This window comes from Marmota monax, unplaced genomic scaffold (genome assembly GCF_021218885.2).
Source record: "Marmota monax isolate L192 unplaced genomic scaffold, Marmota_monax_Labrador192_F-V1.1 WCK01_AAM20220418_F8-fsc00005, whole genome shotgun sequence".
Taxonomy (NCBI): Eukaryota; Metazoa; Chordata; class Mammalia; order Rodentia; family Sciuridae; genus Marmota; species Marmota monax.
Window position 1 is genome coordinate 15,142,619 of NW_026692254.1, and position 22,667 is coordinate 15,165,285.

Sequence of the window (22,667 nt, forward strand, 5' to 3'; positions counted from 1 at the left end):
GTAGGTTTGTTGCTACACCTCTAGCAAAAACATTTGGCATTCAAAAGGAAGTTAAAAAAATTACACCAAATACCACCTTAGAGAACTTTTTCAAGCATTCCACAAGGCAACCATCACAAGTAAGTACATATTCTTTGCTTGTGGATTTAAAGATCTCCTTTCTTAGTGGTTCATCATTCATGGTTTACCTTGTTTGTGCAAGATACCTCTTCCAGCTGATCAGCAAAGGATTTGATTCATTTGGATTATTTCTTTGCTCTGTTGACAGTTTATACAGCATCCCAAGGATAATATCAAATTACAAATACATATTACAATCTAAAATATCAAATGTTAATAGTTAAACTATGTTGTCAACCATAGTGTTGAGAATTAACAGTCAGTACCATGAGTTGGATGTAAAGAGCACAGTTTAATTTTTAATAGTAAATTTAATTTTTAATGGAAATACATACAAAGTATTCTTATCGAGAAAGAGAATCATCAGAGCAAAGAAGCCCTATTGGACACTTTTGATGATTGTGGCACCATGAAGACACATGCCATACATAATGAAAGTGTCCATGGGGTCATGAGTAGTGCTTTTATTTTGTGCAAGGCCTTGACATACTTAAAAATATGCTGTGCTGCTGCTTATCTCTAGAGAAGAATTTTCAAGAAAGTCATAGTTCTCTTCACAATACAGTGTTTTTGTTGTTGTTGTTTATACTAGAGATTGAATGCAGGGATGCTTTACCTCTGAGCTACTTTCCTGCCCTTTTTATTTTTTCTTTTGAGACAGGGTCTTACTAAATTGCTGAGACTAGCCTCAAACCTGTGATCCTCCTGCCTCAGCTTCCTGAGTCACTGGGATTATAGGTGCCCACCACTGTGCCTGCTACAAGGTATCCTTCTCAAGTGTTGATGTGTAATGAATTTTTATATATCACTGAAATTTTTATCTTTATTTTTATTATTATTTTGTTACTAGAGTTTGAACTTAGGGGCACTAAGCTACATCCCCAGACCTATTTTGTATTGTATTTAGAGACAGGTTCTCACTAAGTTGCTTAGTGCCTTGCTTTTGCTGAGGCTGGCTTTGAACTCTGGATCCTCCTGCCTCAGCCTCCTGAGCCACTGGAATTACATGCACTGCTATGCCTGGCTCTGAAATGTTTAATTAATTAATAGCTATAATAAATAGTATCCAGGTCAGTCTATTGTTCACTACATTTTCATTATATTTCCATAGTTAAAATGACATATGAAATGAAACTTCTACAAATATAGCACACCCTTGGACTGGGGGTGTAGCTCAGTTATAGAGTGCTTGGTCAGCATACCTGAGGCCTAGTACCACAAAAAAAATAAATAAATAAAGTGGCACACCCTCCATGATTAATGCAGACAGCTTTCATAAGTCATTTTTAAAGTTGAGTATATGCTAACAGCATTTTAGGACAGATAGATTCTCTGAGGGTCCTCAATCCTATGAATTCATTTATATCTACTACAGCTATTTCTCTTGTTGCTCTGCTCAGCTCCCTGCATAGAAAGGTATGTTGGGGCTTGATCAGATATGTTTGGAGAAGGATTTGGAAGAGACCAACATCTCTGACCAACAGATCGATTTTTTTGCCATTGATCAAATATAGTGACAATGGAACTTATTATCTAGCCTTTTCCTTAGTAAAAACATGATCAGAACTGATCTGGAACAAATCTGGAAGAGAGATTAAAAAATGTGGTACTTGAAGACTGACCTAAAGCCAGTTCCTGGGTCAAGGAGCCAGTTCCTGGGTCAATGAGTTCCCATTGGCTAGATTGATTCATCCATGGATTCAAACATTTTTAGAGCAAAAGCCTCACCTAGTGCAGTTTATTTTACAGGTGAGACATGAGATTCAAAGAATCTGGGTGAATCTACCACAAGCAATCAGCCAGGAACCTGGCCCCATTCATTGCTCTTCCTTGGGGCCACACTATGTCTCCTCAAGGCTCTGCCTGTGATGCTTTCCCTCCACTCTCTAGTCATTACCATGTTCATAGTAATATGTAACAGAGAAGCTGAAAGCATGATTGCGAGGACAGGCTTTGAGCAGACCAGAGTCCAGTTTTGTTGCAGACCTTGTGTGCCATGATAGGCAGATTAGTTTCGCTCTCTGTGCCTCAGTTTTCTCCATTTTGAATTGAGCATGATGATAATGTTTCTGTCGTAAGGTTCTTCTAGGACGGAATTAATGCACACAAGGGCTTAGAATAGTGTGTGGCGCATAGTGGATGCTCAGTAAAGGTCATTGTTTATTATTTGTAGTCCATACCATTAATTTTGTATTTATCATTTACTGATTTCTACAGAAGCATTTTAAAACATGTCTTTCAACTCAAATTATACCAAGGGCATATTGCTGATCACTTAATTGTGCTTGTTTCCATTCCAATAACATCTTGCCCAATTTTCTGTGCATATACATGTTCAATAATTGCTTGTTTCATGTGTTAATTAAATACTTCTAGAAACTTTTGCTTGCAAGATTTCTCACCCAATAATATTGTCATGCATGAGGCCAGTATTGTTAAGACTGACTTCTAATTAGGTTCATCTCTACTCAAAAACAAGAAATGAAAAGCCTTCAAATCATATACAATTATTATCTTTTAGATTAATATATTAAACAGATATTCATGGAAGTGGTGGGATAATAACAAAGTTGGATTGTTCTAAGATCTGGGGAAATTCCAGAATGAAAGTGAGAACTTAAGGTTTTTTTGCTCAATGCTAGATCTCCAATGCCTAGAATAGTGCCTGACACTAGTAAGGAGAGATTATTTTTGAATGAATGAGTGAAATGTTTAAAACAGTAAAGTTAGACCCAGAGCCCTTTCACTCTCAGAACACATAGAATACAGAATAGCAGCATTTGAGAATGTGTCCTATTATGGACCACGTAATAGGATTTGAATTATATCATCTGTCTTGGGGATCAATAATGTTTTCAAATTATTTTAGAAGGAAATAATACTTTTTTCTTAAATAATTTTCAGTCCATGCTCTCCTTTCTGTGTTTGGCCATAAAAATCTTTATCACTGACACAGCACTCGATCCTTGACATAGCCTATTCCCATCCCTTGATCCTAGGAGGCTGTTCCTGGGAGGCTGGAAGCATATGGCCTCATTACTATGCCATTTTTCCCAAGACAGAATGTAGAGCTGGAGACTGTGCTGCTAGGGGGCAAGAGGACAGGGTCCTCTATTTTCACCTTGCTGCCCTTCCCACCAGGTTCTACTGCCCCCATACTTTCAATATTGTCCAGCCTTGGTTGTTAGACCCTTACTGTGAAGAGCAGAGGCCTAGGAGGGCAGCATGAACTTCATCTCCACCTCCAGTCTCCATCCTGCTCATTTATTCTTTACACACTATAAGAGGGAGACTTTAAAACACAAGCAGCCTATAATCTGGTAAATTCCAGGTGAAGTCCTCCTAAGTGACCCTAGCTACATCCTTCTACCCTCTTCTCAGTTGTTCCTCCCCTTCTAGGAGACTCTACATTTCTCAAGGCTTCCCTGCTCTCATCTGTCCATGACCACACATGTGGGTTCCTCTGCAGGACACTGGCTTCCTCATCTTTTCCTTGGGGCACTTTTAAGGGCTTAGCTGAAGGGAGACTTCCAGGAACTGCCTACATGGAGTAAAGTCCCATGTACCCTGATCTTTCTCTATCTCAGCACTCATACTATTTTATTATAATTCCTTGTGATATCATCTGACATCCTTATCATACTTTGTGAGGAGGCCCATGGAAGTCTCATTCATTTAGATCTCCAACATCTAGCACAATGCCCAGAAGTAGTAGGCACTAATGAATAGTTGCCTATTCTATTTCCTCAGAAGAATAAAACAAACAGCAATAAGTCAACCCTTGACCTAAAAAAGATTAGAGGGTGTACTTTACAGGAAACAGACTAATATGGGCTGTATCCTGTTTTTGTTTCGTTTTTCTTTCCCTCTCTTCAGATCAAGTTAAGTTAGGTAGGGATATTAAGGTAAGATTATTAAGTTTGGTAGGGATATTAAGCTGTAATTAGTCCTCTTCCAGGCCTTCAGTGTGGTAGCTTCTGATGACTTTATCTGCTGTTGTTCTGTGCCCTGAATGATTCGATCAATCCTATGAGATGATACAGCAAAAGCTATCTGGCTGGTTACAGACTGCTGGGTATTCAGCCATCTGGCCTGCAGTCAGGCTTTGTATGGCCTCACAGTGTTCACTGCTACTGGCTTTAATTTATCTCTGGGGGCTGGGTATGGTGGTGCATGCTTATAATCCCAATAGGTCAAGAGGCTGAAGGATCACAAGTTCAAATGCAGCCTCAGCAATTTAATGAGGCCCTAAGCAATTCAGTGAGACCCTGTCTCTAAATAAAATATAAAAAAGGGCCGGGGATGTTGCTCAATGATTGAGTGACCCTCGGTTTAATCCCCAGTACCCAAACAAACACAAAAACCTTTCCTCTGGGTATTGATCCACATTTTTAAAACACATTGGTTTCACATCAACATTCTCTGACTGCCTTGTCTCTGGAATCATCAGACAGTGATGTGACATGTGCTTTTCTATTTGCTGTATCCACATAATTACTGCTCATTTCCTCAGTGCCAAAACTGAGGGTCAGTTTTAGGCAATTTTAATTTTTTCACAGTATAATAAAAAGGAAAAAATTTTTTCTTATATTGATAAAGTTCTAGGAATTATTTTAATTTCAAAAAAGTACATGTTTATTTGTCTGAAATAAAGACTATTGCCCCAAGTATAACATATAAAACATACCTGTGTTAAAATCCTATTTATTATGAAATGGATCTGGCCCACTTGATAATTTGTTTTGTTTGGCCCTAGTTGACCACTGAGTTTGTAACCTTTGAACTAATTCATCATCCATATTGTTTCTAATTTTAAATCATAGCCTATAGATTAGTGTTTTCCAGAGGATAAACTGTCATTATATTTTTCAATCATTATTTTATTTTATTTTTTTTATTCGTTGTTCAAAACATTACAAAGCTCTTGACATATCATATTTCATACATTAGATTCAAGTGGGTTATGAACTCCCATTTTTACCCCAAATACAGATTGCAGAATCACATTGGTTGCACATCCACATTTTTACATAATGCCACATTAGTAACTGTTGTATTCTGCTACCTTTCCTACCCTCTACTATCCCCCCTCCCCTCCCCTCCCATCTTCTCTCTCTATCCCATCCGCTGTAATTTAATTCTCTTCCTTATTTTTTTCTTTTTTTCCCTTTCCCCTCACAACCTCTTATATGTAATTTTGTATAACAATGAGGGTCTCCTTCCATTTCCATGCAATTTCCCTTTTCTCTCCCTTTCCCTCCCACATCATGTCTCTGTTTAATGTTAATCTTTTCCTCTGCTCTTCCTCCCTGCTCTGTTCTTAGTTGCTCTCATTATATCAAAGAAGACATTTGGCATTTGTTTTTTAGGGATTGGCTAGCTTCACTTAGCATAATCTGTTCTAATGCCATCCATTTCCCTGCAAATTCCATGATTTTGTCATTTTTTAGTGCTGCGTAATACTCCATTGTGTATAAATGCCACATTTTTGTTATCCATCCATCTATTGAAGGGCATCTTGGTTGGTTCCATAGTCTAGCTATTGTTAATTGTGCTGCTATGTACATCGATGTGGCAGTATCCCTGTAGTATGCTCTTTTAAGGTCTTCAGGGAATAGTCCGAGAAAGGCAATAGCTGGGTCAAATGATGGTTCCATTCCCAGCTTTCCCAGGAATCTCCATACTGCTTTCCAAATTGGCCACACCAATTTGCAGTCCCACCAGCAATGTACAAGTGTACCCTTTTCCCCACATCCTCGCCAGCACTTGTTGTTGTTTGACTTCATAGTGGCTGCTAATCTTACTGGAGTGAGATGGTGTCTTAGGGTGGTTTTGATTTGCATTTCTCTGACTGCTAGAGATAGTGAGCATTTTTTCATGTACTTGTTGATTGATTGTATATCCTCCTCTGAGAAGTGTCTGTTCAGGTCTTTGGCCCATTTGTTGATTGGGTTATTTGTTATCTTATTGTTTAATTTTTTGAGTTCTTTGTATACTCTGGATATTAGGGCTCTATCTGAAGTGTGAGGAGTAAAAATTTGTTCCCAGGATGTAGGCTCCCTATTTACCTCTCTTATTGTTTCTCTTGCTGAGAAAAAACTTTTTAGTTTGAGTAAGTCCCATTTGTTGATTCTAGTTATTAACTCTTGTGCTATGGGCGTCCTATTAAGGAATTTGGAGCCCGACCCCACAATATGTAGATCGGAGCCAACTTTTTCTTCTATCAGGCGCAGAGTCTCTGATTTGATATCAAGCTCTTTGATCCATTTTGAGTTAACTTTTGTGCATGGCGAGAGAAAGGGATTCAGTTTCATTTTGTTGCATATAGATTTCCAGTTTTCCCAGCACCATTTGATGAAGATGCTATCCTTCCTCCATTGCATGCTTTTAGCCCCTTTATCAAATATAAGAAAGTTGTAATTTTGTGGATTGGTCTCTGTGTCCTCTATTCTGTACCATTGGTCCACCCGCCTGTTTTGGTACCAGTACCATGCTGTTTTTGTTACTATTGCTCTGTAGTATAGTTTGAAATCTGGTTTCACTATACCACCTGATTCACACTTCCTGCTTAGAATTGCTTTTGCTATTCTGGGTCTTTTGTTCTTCCATATGAATTTCATGATTGCTTTATCTATTTCTACAAGAAATGCCGTTGGGATTTTGATTGGCATTGCATTAAACCTATAGAGAACTTTGGTAATATCGCCATTTTGAGGATGTTAGTTCTTCCTATCCATGAACAGGGTATATTTTTCCATCTTCTAAGGTCTTCTTCTATTTCTCTCTTTAGGGTTCTGTAGTTTTCATTATATCAATCTTTCACCTCTTTTGTTAGGTTGATTCCCAAGTATTTTATTTTTTTGAGGATATTGTGAATGGGGTGGTTGTCCTCATTTCCATTTCAGAAGATTTGTCTCTGATATACAGGAATGCCTTTGATTTATGCGTGTTGATTTTATATCCTGCCACTTTGCTGAATTCATTTATTAGCTCTAGTAGTTTCTTTGTAGACCCTTTTGGGTATGATATATATAGTATCATATCATCCGTAAATAGTGATAATTTAAGTTCTTCTTTTCCTATTTTTATGCCTTTAATTTCTTTTGTCTGTCTAATTGCTCTGGCTACTATTTCGAGGACTAAATTGAATAGATGTGGTGAGAGAGGGCATCCCTGTCTTGTTCCAGATTTTAGAGGGAATGCCTTCAGTTTTTCTCCATTCAGAATGATGCTAGCCTGAGGCTTAGCATATATAGCTTTTACAATGTTGAGGTAAGTTCCTGTTATCCCTAGTTATTCTAGTGTTTTGAACATAAAGGGATGCTGTACTTTGTCGAATGCTTTTTCTGCATCTATCGAGATGATCATGTGGTTCTTATGATTAAGTCTATTGATGTGGTGAATAACATTAATTGATTTCCATATATTGAACCAGCCTTGCATCCCAGGTATGAATCCTACTTGATCATGGTGCACAATTTTTTTGATATGCTTTTTTATTCGATTCGCCAGGATTTTATTGAGGATTTTTGCCTCTAAGTTCATTAGAGATATTGGTCTGTAGTTTTCTTTCTTTGAAGTGTCTTTGTCTGGTTTCGGGATCAGGGTGATGTTGGCCTCATAGAATGAATTTGGAAGAGCTCCTTCTTTTTCTGTTTCTTGAAATAACTTGAAAAGTATTGATATTAATTCTTCTTTGAAGGTTTTGTAAAACTCTGCTGTATATCCATCCAGTCCAGGGCTTTTCTTGGTTGGTAGTCTTTTGATGGCTTCTTCTATTTCCCCCTTTGTTATTGGTCTGTTTAAATTGTGTGTATCTTCCTGACTCAATCTGGGCAAATCATATGACTTAAGAAATTTATCGATATATTCGCTATCTTCTATTTTATTGGAATATAGGGTTTCAAAATAATTTCTCATTATCTTCTGAATTTCTGTAGTGTCCGTTGTGATATTGCCTTTTTCATCCCATATGTTAGTAATTTGAGCTCTCCCTCTTCTTCTCTTCGTTAGCATGGCTAAGGGTCTGTCGATCTTATTTATTTTTTCAAAGAACCAACTTTTAGTTTTATCAATTTTTTTAGTGGTTTTTTTTTGTTTCAATTTTATTGATTTCCGCTCTGATTTTACTTATTTCTTGCCTTCTACTGCATTTGCTGTTGTTTTGCTCTTCCTTTTCTAGGGTTTTGAGATGAAGTGTGAGTTCATTTATTTGTTGTTTTTTTCTTTTTTTGAGGAATGAACTCTAGGCGATGAATTTCCCTCTTAAAACTGCTTTCATTGTGTCCCATAGATTCTGATATGTTTTGTCTGTATTTTCATTTATCTCCAAGAATTTTTTGATTTCCTCCTTTATGTCTTCTGTAACCCATTGATCATTCAGTAACATATTGTTCATTTTCCAGGTGATGCAGGATTTTTCCTTCCTTCTTTTATCATTGATTTCCAGTTTCATTCCATTATGATCAGATAAGATGCATGGTATTATCTCCACACCTTTATATTTACTAAGAGTTGCCCTATGGCATAATATATGGTCTATCTTTGAGAAGGATCCATGTGCTGCTGAGAAGAACGTGTATCCACTTGATGATGGTTGATATATTCTATATATGTCGTTTAAGTCTAGGTTATTGATTGTGTTATTGAGTTCTATAGTTTCTTTATTCAGCTTTTGTCTGGAGGATCTGTCCAATGGAGAGAGCGGTGTGTTGACGTCACCCATAATTATTGTGTTGTGGTCTATTTGACTCTTGAACTTGAGGAGTTTCTTTTATGAACGTTGCAGCACCATTGTTTGGTGCATACATATTGATAATTGTTATGTCTTGTTGGTGGATGGTTCCTTTTAACAGTATATAGTGTCCTTCTTTATCCCTTTTGATTGACTTAGGTTTGAAGTTGGTTTTATTCGATATGAGTATGGCCACACCTGTTTGCTTCCAAGGACCATGTGAGTGGTATGATTTTTCCCAGCCTTTCACCTTCAGCCTGTGTATGTCTTTTCCTATCATATGAGTCTCCTGAAGGCAGCATATTGTTGGATTTGTTTTTTTAATCCAGGTTACTAGCCTATGTCTCTTGATTGGTGAATTTAAGCCATTAACGTTTAAGGTTACTATTGATATATGGTTTGTACTTCCAGTCATGCTTATTTATTTATTTATTTTAATATGGCTAGTCTTTGCTTTTTGGTTATTTTTTTTTCTTCCCTTTACTGAGTTACCTCCCACTGTGAGTTTTGGGTACTGTTTTTCAATTCCTCTTCTTGTAGTGTTTTGCTCAAAATGCCTTGCAGTGCTGGTTTTCTGGCTGCAAATTCTTTTAACTTTTGTTTATCATGAAATATTTTAATTTCATTGTCAAATCTGAAGCTTAATTTTGCTGGATACAGTATTCTTGGTTGGAATCCATTATTTTTCAGCGTTTGAAATACATTGTTCCAGGATCTTCTCGCTTTCAACGTCTGTGATGAAAAATCAGCCGTTAACCTAATTGGTTTACCCCTAAATGTAATCTGCCTCCTTTCTCTTGCAGCTTTTAATATTCTCTTCTTGTTCCGTATGTTGGATATCCTCATAATTATGTGTCTTGGAGTTGGTCTATTATGGTTTTTGTATGTTTGTGGTCCTGTAGGCTTCCAGGATTTGGGAATCCATTCCATCTTTCATATCTGGGAAGTTTTCTAAGATTATTTCATTCAATAGATTATTCGTTCCTTTGGTTTGAACCTCTATACCTTCTTCTATCCCAATGACTCTCAAGTTTGGTTTTTTTATGATATCCCATATCTCTTGGATGGATTGCTCGTGATTTCTTAGCATTCTTTCTGTGTTGACTATATTCTTTTCAAGTTGATAAACTTTGTCTTCATTATCTGATGTTCTGACTTCTATTTGATCTAGTCTATTTGTAATATTCTCGTTTGAGTTTTTAATTTGGTTTATGGTTTCGTGCATTTCTAGGATTACTGTTTGATTTTTTTTTTTAAATCTCTATCTCCTGGGTGTTTTTTTTGCCATTTGAATTTGCTTATGTAATTCGTTTTCAAAGTATACTTTCATTGTTTGAAGTTGGTGTCTAATGTCTTCTCTAAGATTCCGTTCCATCTGAGTTAGGTATGCCTTGAATTCTTTCTCTGTCCATTTTTCTGATGCCTCTAGGTTCTCCTGTGAATTTAAGTTGTCCTGCATTGTTTGTAATCCTTTTTTCCCTTCTTTTTTCATGGTGCTCACGTTACTTTCCAACTCTGTTTGTCTGCTGTGTTTCTGTTTTCTCCTTTAAATTTGTTTTGGTTTTATAGTTCCAATATCTCTTCTTTGTGTTTGGAGACAATGTTTAGTGATGTTGGATTTAATTGTGATTTAATATAAATTCATTAGTTTCATTAACGGCCTACAGATTTTGATGGCATATAGAGAATTGAGGTTTGAACTTAGGATTTTATGTTGAGGTCGGGCGATTTGATGGTATGGAGGTTAGTATATGTTAGCTTCTTTGGGGGGTTGCTCAACTGCAGGCAGATATTAACAAGAGAATAGACAGGAGTACTTGGGGGTAGTTAAGGGCTTAGGCGGACTATAGACTGATTTGTAGTATTCATCTATTTGCATTTAGTAAGTTGTACGTAATCTGGGTGGTCATGCTTAAGAGGAAAGATGGGGAAAATGTAAGGAAGCAAACCAAGAAATAGAGAGGGAGAGAAGAAAGAAAGAGAAAAGAATAGAAAAGAAAAAGAAATGATAAAAAAATGCAGTAAAATAAAAATTACAATTAAAAAATAATTTTAAAAAATTAAGATTAAAAAATTAAAAAAAGAAAGAAAAAAAATACACTGTTAAGCTTCTATTTTCTTCGCTTCCAGTAGGTGGTGCTGTGCCTTCCGGGCCAAGATTTTGCCCTCTGGCTGTAGGAAACAATCCATGTGAGGCCGCTCCCTCCCCCCCCGCCCCCCCCCCCCCATCTCTCAAAACCCGTTAGCTTAGTTTTATTCCTGGTCTCAAGTCTCGTCACTTCTCCTGCCAGCCAGGCCTTCCCCAGTGTGATACCTCTCGGAAATTCAAGCTACACTCTGGGCCTGCAGTTTCCTGGATGTGGAGTGCAGCTATTGGGAACCGGCCCCTATTGTTTTGATTCCTTCCGATAGCCACTTCTCCTAGAGCTGGCGAGACAGGTTTCGTTTTCACCATTGGTGGGAGGAGGGAGTTGGAGGTCAGGTGCCTTTACCTTTCCCCACACCTCTGTTCACTCTCACCCTGTTCATCACGCCCCCAGAAAGCCTGGGAGATATTTTATGCGATTTCCCCGCTGTGTGGGAGATGGGCTAAATGGCACACACCTGTTTTATCGCTGAACTTGCTGTGATCTGTCGGAAACTGCCGATGGTGATGTCAGCTCTCCAAGATGGTGGCCACTTGCTTCTTCAGTGGGCTGTTCGGTGTGGAGGACAGAACTGGACCGCTTCCTTCCCCGTCTCAAACCCAGAACTCAGCCCAAAGCACAGTGAGGGCACAGCCAGCAGGAACCCACAGCATCTGCACATCCTCTGCGTTGCTGACACACCCTTTTTCGGTGTGCCACAGTCTCTAGCAGCGGGGCGGGCCACTGATAAATCAGCCTGAATCTCCGGGCACACAATTCACTCGCGATTGAGCCCCAGTAACCGATCCTCGGGTGATGGAAATCCTTCCTCTAGGTTTTGGTGCACCCCAATTTTGCTGGAAATTCCTAACAAGATAGCTTTTGGCCGTTCTAACTCGTTATTCACCTGCGCAGTGACGAGTACATGGGGGTGATGCGCTCTATTCGTCACCATCTTCCGGTCTCCCTCAATCATTATTTTAATAATTAGAAATAGATCAGATTAGTTTGAAATGAGCTGTATATCTGATTAAATGTGAAAGTAAATGACCAGCACCTGTTTTTCTTAAATTACCTTCTAAAACTATTATATCATGTAAAGTAACAGCACACTAATCTAAGTTCCTGACAACACTCTGCTATGAATTTTAGCTCTTGGACAGTCACTAAAATGCTTAAAAGGCTTCAGTTTTCCTACAGGAAAAATCAGAATATTGGGTTTGATTGACATTTAAAACTATGCTACTCTATTTGGTGCCTAGCAAGTCTAAATAACTTTTAGCTGAGTGAATGAGCTCACGAATGAAACTTGAACATGTGGATTGCTACCGACTTAGGAAGATTTGGTCTTTCTCAGTAAAACAGCTAGGCTACTGACATTCTCTCTGTTGTTTGTTTTATTTTGTTGATGTGTGTGTGTGAGTAATTCCATAAGCAAAAGAGATAAATTCCCTGGCTCACAGTCTCATGGCAGAAGGTCTCTTATCCCTCATATACAAGATTTTATAACCCAAGCTCATTGTCTTTTAACTGCCTGCCTATCTGATTCTGCTCTTTATCACTCATTGTTTTGTTTCATCTTTTTTCAGACTGATATTTATGGACTGGCAAAGAAGTGTAACTTGACGGAGCGCCAGGTGGAAAGATGGTTTAGGAGTCGGCGGAACCAAGAGAGGCCTTGCAGGTTGAAGAAATTTCAGGAAGCCTGGTAAGAATGATGATCAAAGCTGTTGCAGTTCTGCAGAATTGTGTGGAGCAGAGTAGTCCTCTTAGGATACTAACATTGGAGTGGAGGAAGGGTTCAAACCAGCTCTGTTATGTCAGAGTGTTATGCCTGCTCCTTTCCCTTCTGTACTTCCATTCCCTACTCTCTGAAATGAACCAGCTATGAATTCTCTAAGGTAGACAGGAGACACTAAATACTTAGAAAAATAAATACCAAAAAAAAACCAGATAAGAGGTAAGATATGTCTTACTTGGTGTTGTCTCTTCTAGAGCTGAGGTTGGTACTAGGTCACAGGCTTTTCTCCTGTTTCCAGTCACTATGATAGTAGGAGGAAAGGAGGTCTCAGAACATATCCCAGTGTGTTTCTCAGGACACTAACTGTGAGGACCTCTTTCTGTCTGACTTAGTTCATGAGCCCAGCCCTGCCTGTGGATTGCACAGCCTGTGCCTCTTGGATCCCAGATGACTTAGCAGGAGGGTCAGGATGGGCTGGGGCTCAAGCATGGTTTACCTAGAATAGTCTCCAGGCAGGGAGGCTCCACTGGATTTATTTTTTCTTTCCTTTGAGTTCTGCTGTGTTTTCCCCCTCGTATTGTAGCACTTTGGGTCACTCTCTTGGTGGCAGAAACTGCCCCATAAGGTGGTCTCAATCAATGCTCGTACTATCTCCTCTTCTCTATATCCAGATGAATGTATATTAGTTGGTTTGTGTCTGCTACCACATTTGACACTGCCTATTTCTTTCTTAAGGCCTTTACATTTTCTAGTGACTTCTACCAGGTAATTTTATTTTGATGTTAAAATAAATGACTGGCCAAATTAAGAATCAAATAAATAACTGGAGCCTGTGGCAAAACTTCAATGACTTCATTTAATTTCTCTATACATTCCTGGTCTGTAATCCAACTGTAAGTTGGCCAGTGTCTAGAGGGACAGATCCATTCTTCAGGGTGTCTCTAAACACCCTCTTTCTGGTCAAAGGCTTATACTGCCTTTCCTGCAGTGACTCCCGTGCATGGCGTTGCTATTTCTAACTGGCTTCTCTCTGGTTTTTAGCTTTTGAAAAATTAGTTACTGCTTTGCCACTGATGTCAGGTTGACACAAAGGATATCTGTAACTCATCACCACAAAGAAGGGCATAGTAGATCAGGTCTCATATGGCATCCTCCTTTTTCCCTTCTGACATTCATTCATTATTGCTAACAGATGATTTTTATCTTAAAGTGCCCAGGCTGGGACTCATTCTCTGTTTCTGAGCTGAATCATATTCCAGTGAAATTCTCTGGCAATTTCTTATGCATTATAGTGCCTCGCAGTTTATGAAAGTGTGTTTGATTCTCCCAGCAACAGGGGCTTATTATGTTTGAGAAATGAGAAACTGCACATCCATCTAGCTTAAGGAACTGGCTCAAAGTTACCTAGCTGTCTGAGGAGCTGTTGTGTTCAAGTCTTCTCTCTCCTATTCTGATATAATTTCTGCTGCCTCATACTGCGCCTGCCACCTCCTGCCTTCTTCTCACCAAGCAGAGCATACCCTACACAGAGTAACATTTAGAAATTTGGAAACATTTGGGCTGTGCTCTCCATTGGAAGATGTTCACAGAGTTCAGGCTAGAGAAGGGAATTTCAAGTTACCTTAACCAGTCAGTCAGGTCATACAGAGGTTCATGTTGAAGATCTCAGCATGGAGTACTATCCTAGAGTGTATAGCGGTGTAGATTTTATGAGGGAAGTAAACATGTAAGGCCTGTTCCCTAGCCCTAACCAGCTGACTGGGGAGACCTGACCATTACCCATAATGGCATAATACCTATTGTTATTCCACTCCAGCGATTCAGGACTGTACACCAGCAGGTTCATGGTCACGTTTAGATGTACTCTGGGACTTCAGAGGGGGGTGTCAGCATATCATCAGCATTAGACAACAGCTTTTCAGAGTAGACAAAACCTTTTTATCTGAACCTTGAAGAATGGGTTGAGTTTCCATAAGAAAAGAAAGCAGGATTTGGGGATGGAATTTTCACATAAAGCAAAGATGCAAAGCAGGAAATTATCTAATATGTTCAGGAAACAGTGAACCCACAAGTAAAATTTAAGCTTTATCTTATTTAGCAATATCACAAATTTATTCTATCAGATAACTGTTAAAAGTTGATTATGAACTGTGTAAATAGATGAAGGTAAAATGCCAAGCTGTTTAATTTTTACTATTTTTCTATTAATTTTTCTATTAATTTCTGGAAGGTACCTCAGAAATCAGTGCCTGAGGTACTAGCCCAGACATTTTGGAAATCTCAGGAAACCTGTATTTCCTAACATTTTTAACCTCTTACAAATTACTCTCCAACAGACAGAAAATCCTGTTGGTGGTCTCCATAATGTCTAAATACATTAATCTCTGAGCACCCTGAGCTCAGTTAATTGTTTCCATGATTATTTCCTTTAGTGGTAACCCCTGTGTCCCATGCCACAGCATTCAAGATTTTAGTCCACAGAGGGTCCTTTAAAAAATTTAAATTCCATATTACCTGGACATCTTTCTTTTTAAAGTAAGCATTTCCATATAATAATAAGAAGCAACTCCAAAGTACCCAAGGTTTATAGAAAGAATACCCAGTGCCAGAGGGAGGACTCTCCAGGTGGCTGTTGACTCACCCTTGCCTGACCACACAGGTACACTGCCTGCTCCATTCTACCTCTCCCACTACAGAGTCCCATCCTGCCCCACCTCACCAGCTTCTTTCACCATTGGTCTAAATCCACACTGCCCATTTTCTCTCTGATTTCACTCTGCAGTTCCTTCTTCTCCTACTATTACCAGCTTTGCCTAATGGATCAATTTCTGAATTTTTCTAGTGGTTTTTCCTTCCCTCCCACAATTATGTTTATATAAGCCTCTCCTAGGAATAAGAAGTAACCAAATAAACCAAGTAAAATTGCATCAGCAAGTACATCATTATTCATGTTATCATCCATGAAGTGCAGTAGTTCTCAAACTTCTCCATCCAGGATTCCATGTTCTCTTAAAAATCCCAAGAACTTAATTAGTCAGACATTTACTGTATTAGACATTAAAACAGACATTTATAAAATATGAGGCTGCATGAACACACTTTTCACCAGTGTAGTTTCATTCAGAACAACAATATGATCACATGTCATGCAACCTCTAGAATTTACCACTGCAGCCTTGTGAGAGAATGAGAGCCAAAGGGGGAAACACTGTTTTAGTGTTATAAAAATATTCTGACCTCAGGGATCCCTGGTGCACACTTTGAAAACCTCAGGTATGGTGTGATGAAACCTGAGTAGAACTGGTCCAGAAAACTGTGAAACTTGGGTTGCACTCTTGCATCTGATTATTATTATTTAATAACCTTGGTGACTTACATGATCTCACTCAGCACCAGTTTCCTTTAGTATTTATCTTATCTACTTTTTAGGGTTGTGAGAATCAAGCAATGGTCTGCAAGAAGTGGCTAATTATAGTATCAACTTCATATTCTTGTTAAAATAAATGTTAAAATCTTGATTAAAATGTGATAACATGTGCTTGGCATAGTGCCTGGCACAGACTCGAGATGTCAATAAATGTTTGAGATACAAAAGATTTGCCACCTAGACTTTTGGCTGCATTTGTGGGCTGTCTGGCCTTATCATCTATTTTTTGATTCTTGTCTGGACAAGATAACCCAGGGAGCCAAAGAAATGCTGTCTAGGCCAAACACAAAGATGACAAGTGCAGACAGGTTTCAACTCTCATTTTGTAAAATGCCCTTTGAGTATTTTTATGATTCAACTTTCTGAGCATTGAAATCTACTTTTTTTCTCCTATGAAAACAAGCTATGAGGGGCTGGGGCTGGAGCTCAGCAGTAGAGCACTCGCCTAGCTTGTTGGAGGCACTGGGTTAGATCCTCAGCACCACATATAAATAAATAAATAAATAAATAAATGTATCATGTCCAACTACAACTAAAATATAGATATATATTTTAAAAAACAAGCTATGGAGAAAGACTATGATCTAACTCAGAGGCAATGATAAAGTTCAGGAAACACTACTAAATGCAGAGTCCAAAGACTTGTGATTATAGCCTCAGCTTTATTATTTCTTACATGAACTGAGAAAGTAGCCTGGCTATAATGAGACTGATTTTTCATCTACAAAATCAGTATATGCTTATGTCCCTATTTCCTACCTGTCTTACAGGGATATTGAGGAAAACACTGTAAGGCCTCACTCAAATTTATTTTGGTATTATTATTGCTTCAGCAATCATTAGATAAAATAGCCATAACTTTTAAAAAAATATTTATTTTTTAGTGGTAGTTGGACACAATACCTTTATTTTATTTTATTTATTTTTATGTGGTGCTGAGAATCAAACCCAGACCTCACATATGTGATGTGAGGTGAGCACTCTACGGCTCAGCCCCAGCCCCAGCCCTGCCATAACTTTTAGTATAAGCCTTTTTTCTTTCTTTTTTTTTTTTTTTTTTGAGAGAGAGAGAGAGAGAGAGAGAGAGAGAGAGAGAGAGAATTCCCAGCCCTGCCATAACTTTTAGTATAAGCTTTTTTTTTAGAGAGAGAGAGAGAGAGAGAGAGAGAGAGAGAGAGAGAGAGAGAGAAAGAGAGAGAATTTTTAAATTTTTTTTTTTTTAGTTTTCGGTGGACACAACATCTTTTTTTTTACATGATGCTGAGGATAGAATCCAGAGCCCCGTTCATGCCAGGCGAGCATGCTACTGCTTAAGCCACATCCCCAGCCCCAGTATAAGCTTTTTGTTTATTTTGGAAAGTTGCAAACATATACAAAAGTAGAAAGACTACATAATGAACTATGACTGCTACTACCAATCACCAACTTCAACAATCAACTCAAAGCCAATATTATGCTATCTAAATACCTCCTCAGGCTACTCTCCCCAGCCACAGGTAATTTTTTAAGAATATGTCAGGCACTGTGTGGTTTAACTACTAAGTCTGTTATGGTGTATCTCTAAAAGGGAAGAACTCTTTATTTTAAACATAAGTGAAAAACCACTATCATACTAAAATAATTTTAATTTGCAAACAGATATTTAATGAGTGTTTGGATTCCTTCATTGTCTTATAATTTTCTTTACAGATTGTTTATTTGAATCAGGATCTAAATTTAGATTCATATGTTGATATCAGTTGATGTCTTTTAAGTTCTTAATATGTAAAGCTTTCCCCATACATGAGAAAACTATTTTTTTTTCAAATTCTGATTTTAAGAAAAAAGAGTAAAGTCTGGCCACATGCAAGTTTTTCAAGTAGGAATTAAATGGGAATAAAACAGGTTACTTTTTAAACTTTATTTTATTTATTTATATTTTTATGTGGTGCTGAGAATCAAACCCACGCTTCACACATCCTAGGCAAGAGCTCTACCACTGAGCCACAACCTCAGCCCCTAAAATAGGTTATTAAGCTAATTAGATTGCTTCTCTCTACGTTGATGACAATTCATTATTTTTTATGTATCCAGAACTGGCCTAGTCATAATAATAAGTAGCTAATATGTATTGTTGCTTACTTCATACTAGAACCATGATCAATACTTTTGTAAATTATCTTTAATTTATTTTACATTTTGGGGTAAGTTTTGTTCTTCCCATTATACAGATGAGGAAGTTAAGACTTCCTGAGGTGAAATGATTTACCTAAGGTTGTAGATATATAATAAATGGCAGAGCCAGGATATATGAATTTAGATTTCTTTGACTCCAGAATGTATGTTCTTCCAAACTCTGTCATACCAAATCCTTTTCTTCTCAGATGTCAATCATGTTTATAAGGGAGTAAAGACTTTTTTTTTCTTTTGGCAGTTGGAGATTTGCATTTTACTTAATGATTACTGTTGCTGGAATTGCATTTCTTTATGATGTAAGTTCCCTTTTTGATATCTTTGGTTGGAATCTGCCTTTAATTTCTAAAGTTTCTGCCTATGAATTCCTTTAGGATATAATACCTCCAGTTAGATAACCAGATTTAGAGCTTTCTCTTGAAATTCAAGACTTTGCTCAAATATTTTATTGGTATGGATGTCTCAAGATATTTTTATTGCTATAGACACCGTAATTGAATCAGAAATAATTTAGTAGATTCACTTGTTCAAAATAATTCCCTCAATGAGATAGCACTATTTACTGATCCCAGATTCATTAGAAGCAGTGAATTTGGTGGGGGTGTCATATAGGAATATGGATAAATACCTAGACAGGGAGAACTGTGTACAACAGAAGCAATAAGAATATATAAAGTCGAGTTTTCCTGTGCAGTGTATCTTTGCCCCCAGTAAATATCAGGGATAGCTGTTTTCTGTTGAAATTAGCCTTTGACTCTGACAAATTTATTTCTTCTCTCCTGGCTTCCTGTTTTTGTTTTTTTTTTTCCCAGAAACCTTGGGCATATGACCTCTGGGAGGTTTGGAATGGCTATCCCAGACAGGTAAGACCCCTTTAATATAGCTCCTCCCCTTTTCAACACCCAGTCCCCCAAAATTGCCCCTTAGGTCTTAGTCCTCTTTCTACTATTTGCCCACTACCGTGCCATCATCGACTCTTTCTCTACCTGGGTTTCCTCATTCTTGGTGACTCATCATTTGTCTCAATCCTTAGTTTTTTCACAGGTTAAATGAATGATGTGTTTAGATTTAAATATTCCATTTTACCATTTGTTTTTATTTGTATCCACTCGATCCATTTCCTTTTGTATTCCCATCTTGCTTTTCTGTGGGACAGTTTGTTTTTTTTAAAATACAGTTCTGTATCTTTTCTTCTTACCTTTACTTTATTTATTTATTTTTTGGTTTTATGTGGTGCTGAGGATCAAACCCAGTGCCTCACAAGTGCTAGGCAAGTGCTCTGCCACTGATCTACACCCCCATCCCCACATTCAAGTTTTTTAAAAAGTTGCTATCCCATTTCTTCCCTTCTGTTGACTTTTCACTGCTTTTTAATTCTATATTAGTTATCCTATCCTAGAGATTACAATATACAAATATACATCCTTGACTAATTGGAGTCTAATACAAATTAGAGCTCTGTTTTTGTTTTTTTTTTTTTTTCGGTTATTGAAAAGTCATTAGAATATACCATTTGCTTTCCTGCTTCAAATGTTTGGAGCTCTGCATTTATTTTTATTATTGTTTTGTAAATCAGTCAAGTTATTCTTTTCTTGGTATCCATTACTATCTGCATTGCCATGCTTCCATCTAGGATTATTATCCTTCTAGTTGAAAAAGAGTCCCTTTGGTATTTTTTTAACAGTTGGTCTGCCAGATTTTGTTTGGCTAAAAATTGTTGTATGACCTTTGATTTTTAAAGGACATTTTGCTGGGTACAGAATTCTAGGCTAGCAATTATTTTTCTTCAACACTTCAAAGATGTTATTTCATTTTCTTCTGGATCCCATTGGCTTCTTTAAGAATTTACCTGTCATTTTTACTTTTGCAAAGAAGCAAAAAGAAAATAATGTCTTTTTCCTCTAGCTGATTTTAACATTTTATCCTATCTTTCAGCAGTTTTATTATGATATACATAGATATAGTTTTCTTTGAACTTTTCTTGCTTAGTGTCCATCTTTCTTAGTACATTTGCAACCTGTGCTTGATGTATTTTTTTGTAAAATTCTTAGCCATTGCTTCTGTTCCTTCTTTTCTCTCCGATCTTCTGGAATTCAAATTACAAGTGTGCTAATATACTGGACCATTAAACTGGGCCTCATATATCTCTTATGCTTTTAAAAATATTTTCCATCCTGTTCACTTTCTTTGCTTCAGTCTCTTGAGAGAATATCTCCAGTCTTTTGGATTTTTGCATGTCACGTGAAGTGAAGCACTGTCTTTTGTTCTAGACTAATTTTTCAGGGATGTTTGTATAGCAAACAGTCGCAAAATATAGGGATACTCTTTTCAGAGAAAAGAGAAACATGCTACTGTTCATCATGAAAGAATTAGGTCCCCTAGCTCAGGGTTCCTCTCATGTAACACAATTTACTGTGTATGCCATTGTCATTTGGTCCTCTTTGTTTAGTCTTATGGAAACTGAGGATGGAATAAGTGGCCCAGATACTGATAGTCTGACTACTGCTATTACTGTCAATCATAAACTGTACTTTATCTCCTGCCTTCTATTAGCAACCAGGAAACTTGTGGCAAATCAACCTGTTAGCATGAAAATGGGTTAAAATTTCAGGTACTTTACAGTTGGGTCTTTTTTATACTTTCATGTCCTCCAGCTTACTACTGCTTTTACCAGCAGTGTCTAATCTGTTGCTAAACACATATTTTGAATTCACAGTTTCAGTTACTGTATTTTTCAATTCTCAATTTTTTATGTAATTATTTTTATGGGTTTCAGTTCTCTACAGAAAATTTCTCTTTTAGCCTGTTTTTTCATGTTATTTTGGATATAAATCAGATAAGTCTAATGTGTTCACATTTGGATCTGTTTTCTTTCTTGCTCCTGTCTCCTTCTCCTTTATAGCTTTTAAACGACAGACATTGGATATTTAAACATAGATGGTCAGGATGATATTTTCCTTCTAAAAGTATTATTTTCACTTCTGTTGGGCATTGAAGTATGTCATGTGATTGATCTACTTTTGTGTGGACCACAATCTTTGTGCGGATAGGTGTGTTTCCAGCTTACCCATAAATTTCACTGTTTTCTTCAGTGGTTTTAAATAGAAGAATACAGTGTTTACCATGACTTCTTTTCCTTGGGTGGCCTGAACACCAGTTTACCTCCTAGTACTGTGAGATTATCAAAAATCCTCCTTAACTTTTGCTGCCTTTTAGTTTCTGGCCTCCATAACTGCTTATAAATTGTCATATGCAGACTTTGTGATATGCATAAAAATGATTTTCTTTGAATTTATTCTGCTTAGCCTTTGTAGTACTTTATAAAATGTTTTCTTGAAATAAAACTTTTACTTTAATGCATTTTTCTTTTCTTTGGGGGTCTTTACTCCATAGGTTCAGGATGCCTTGGTTGCTCTCATATACCTTCAAACAGATATTCCCTTTTTTTTCCTTTTGTTCATATTTTTAAGTATTTTTCACTAAGGTTAGTCATAAAAGGTTCATTTGTCATAAAAAAGAAGAAACTAAATTTGTTTATGATCTTATCGAGGATGATGAGTTCATCATGGATAAAATAAATAGTCTTTTTAATGTGTTAGCTTCAGTGTTAAAAAAATCAAAGAAGGTTAGACCAAAAGAAACCCAGGCATTATCTAGACTATAACCCAGTATTATCATCTTCCATCTCTAACTTTCTCTTATCTTCTCGGGTGTATCAATCATCTTGATATATAATAAATGATCCCCAAACTTGGTGCCTCAAACAGTAAGCATTTATTTGGTCATGATTTGGGTTGGCAATTTAGGTTAGGCTTAGGTAAACATGTCCGCTGAGTTCATCCCTGAATTTTCAGTCAGTTAGCGGCTGACCCTCATTCATGTTTTTCTCAGTCAGCCCCTTTATTCTCTTCTTTGCAGCCTCTCCAGCAAGATAACTAAGGTTTCTTAAGGGTGCTTATGAAGTCTGTGCTTCCATCCCTTTGTCTTATATCCCTTTGACTAAAGACCGGGATCAAGTCCATAGTTAGTGTAGGAGGGAACCACACAAGGTCTGGGTACCAAAGTCAGCATTCTGGTTGGGCATCAAGGTAACAATCAGTCATACCAAGTAATAGATTGCCTCAACTTAGCTAAAATAAGCATCCCCTGCTGTACAAGTATTAAGAGAAAGCCTAGCAGTGAAAGTTTATTTCTTAATTTTTTCAGAAGTTTTAGAGTCCTTAAGTAAATGTGCATACTTTATTACTATCCCATTTGAGAATGGATGAATTTTGACCACCAGACTATCACCAGAAAAGATAAATTCTCAGTAGTATTTAGGAAACATTAAACAAGGAGAAGCATAGG

At 37.4% G+C, this 22,667-nt stretch overlaps 1 protein-coding gene across 1 annotated transcript in view; it reads left to right on the forward strand.

Annotated features, from left to right (window-relative positions):
- The window catches only part of Cers3 (ceramide synthase 3), a 97,028-nt gene that overhangs the window by 14,635 nt on the left and 59,726 nt on the right, over positions 1 to 22,667 (forward strand). Inside the window, exons 2-5 of the mRNA XM_046436042.2 lie at positions 5 to 119; positions 12,570 to 12,688; positions 18,562 to 18,619; positions 19,133 to 19,183. Of these exons, the coding sequence (XP_046291998.2) occupies positions 5 to 119; positions 12,570 to 12,688; positions 18,562 to 18,619; positions 19,133 to 19,183 (343 nt within the window). The remainder of the gene's footprint in view (positions 1 to 4; positions 120 to 12,569; positions 12,689 to 18,561; positions 18,620 to 19,132; positions 19,184 to 22,667) is intronic.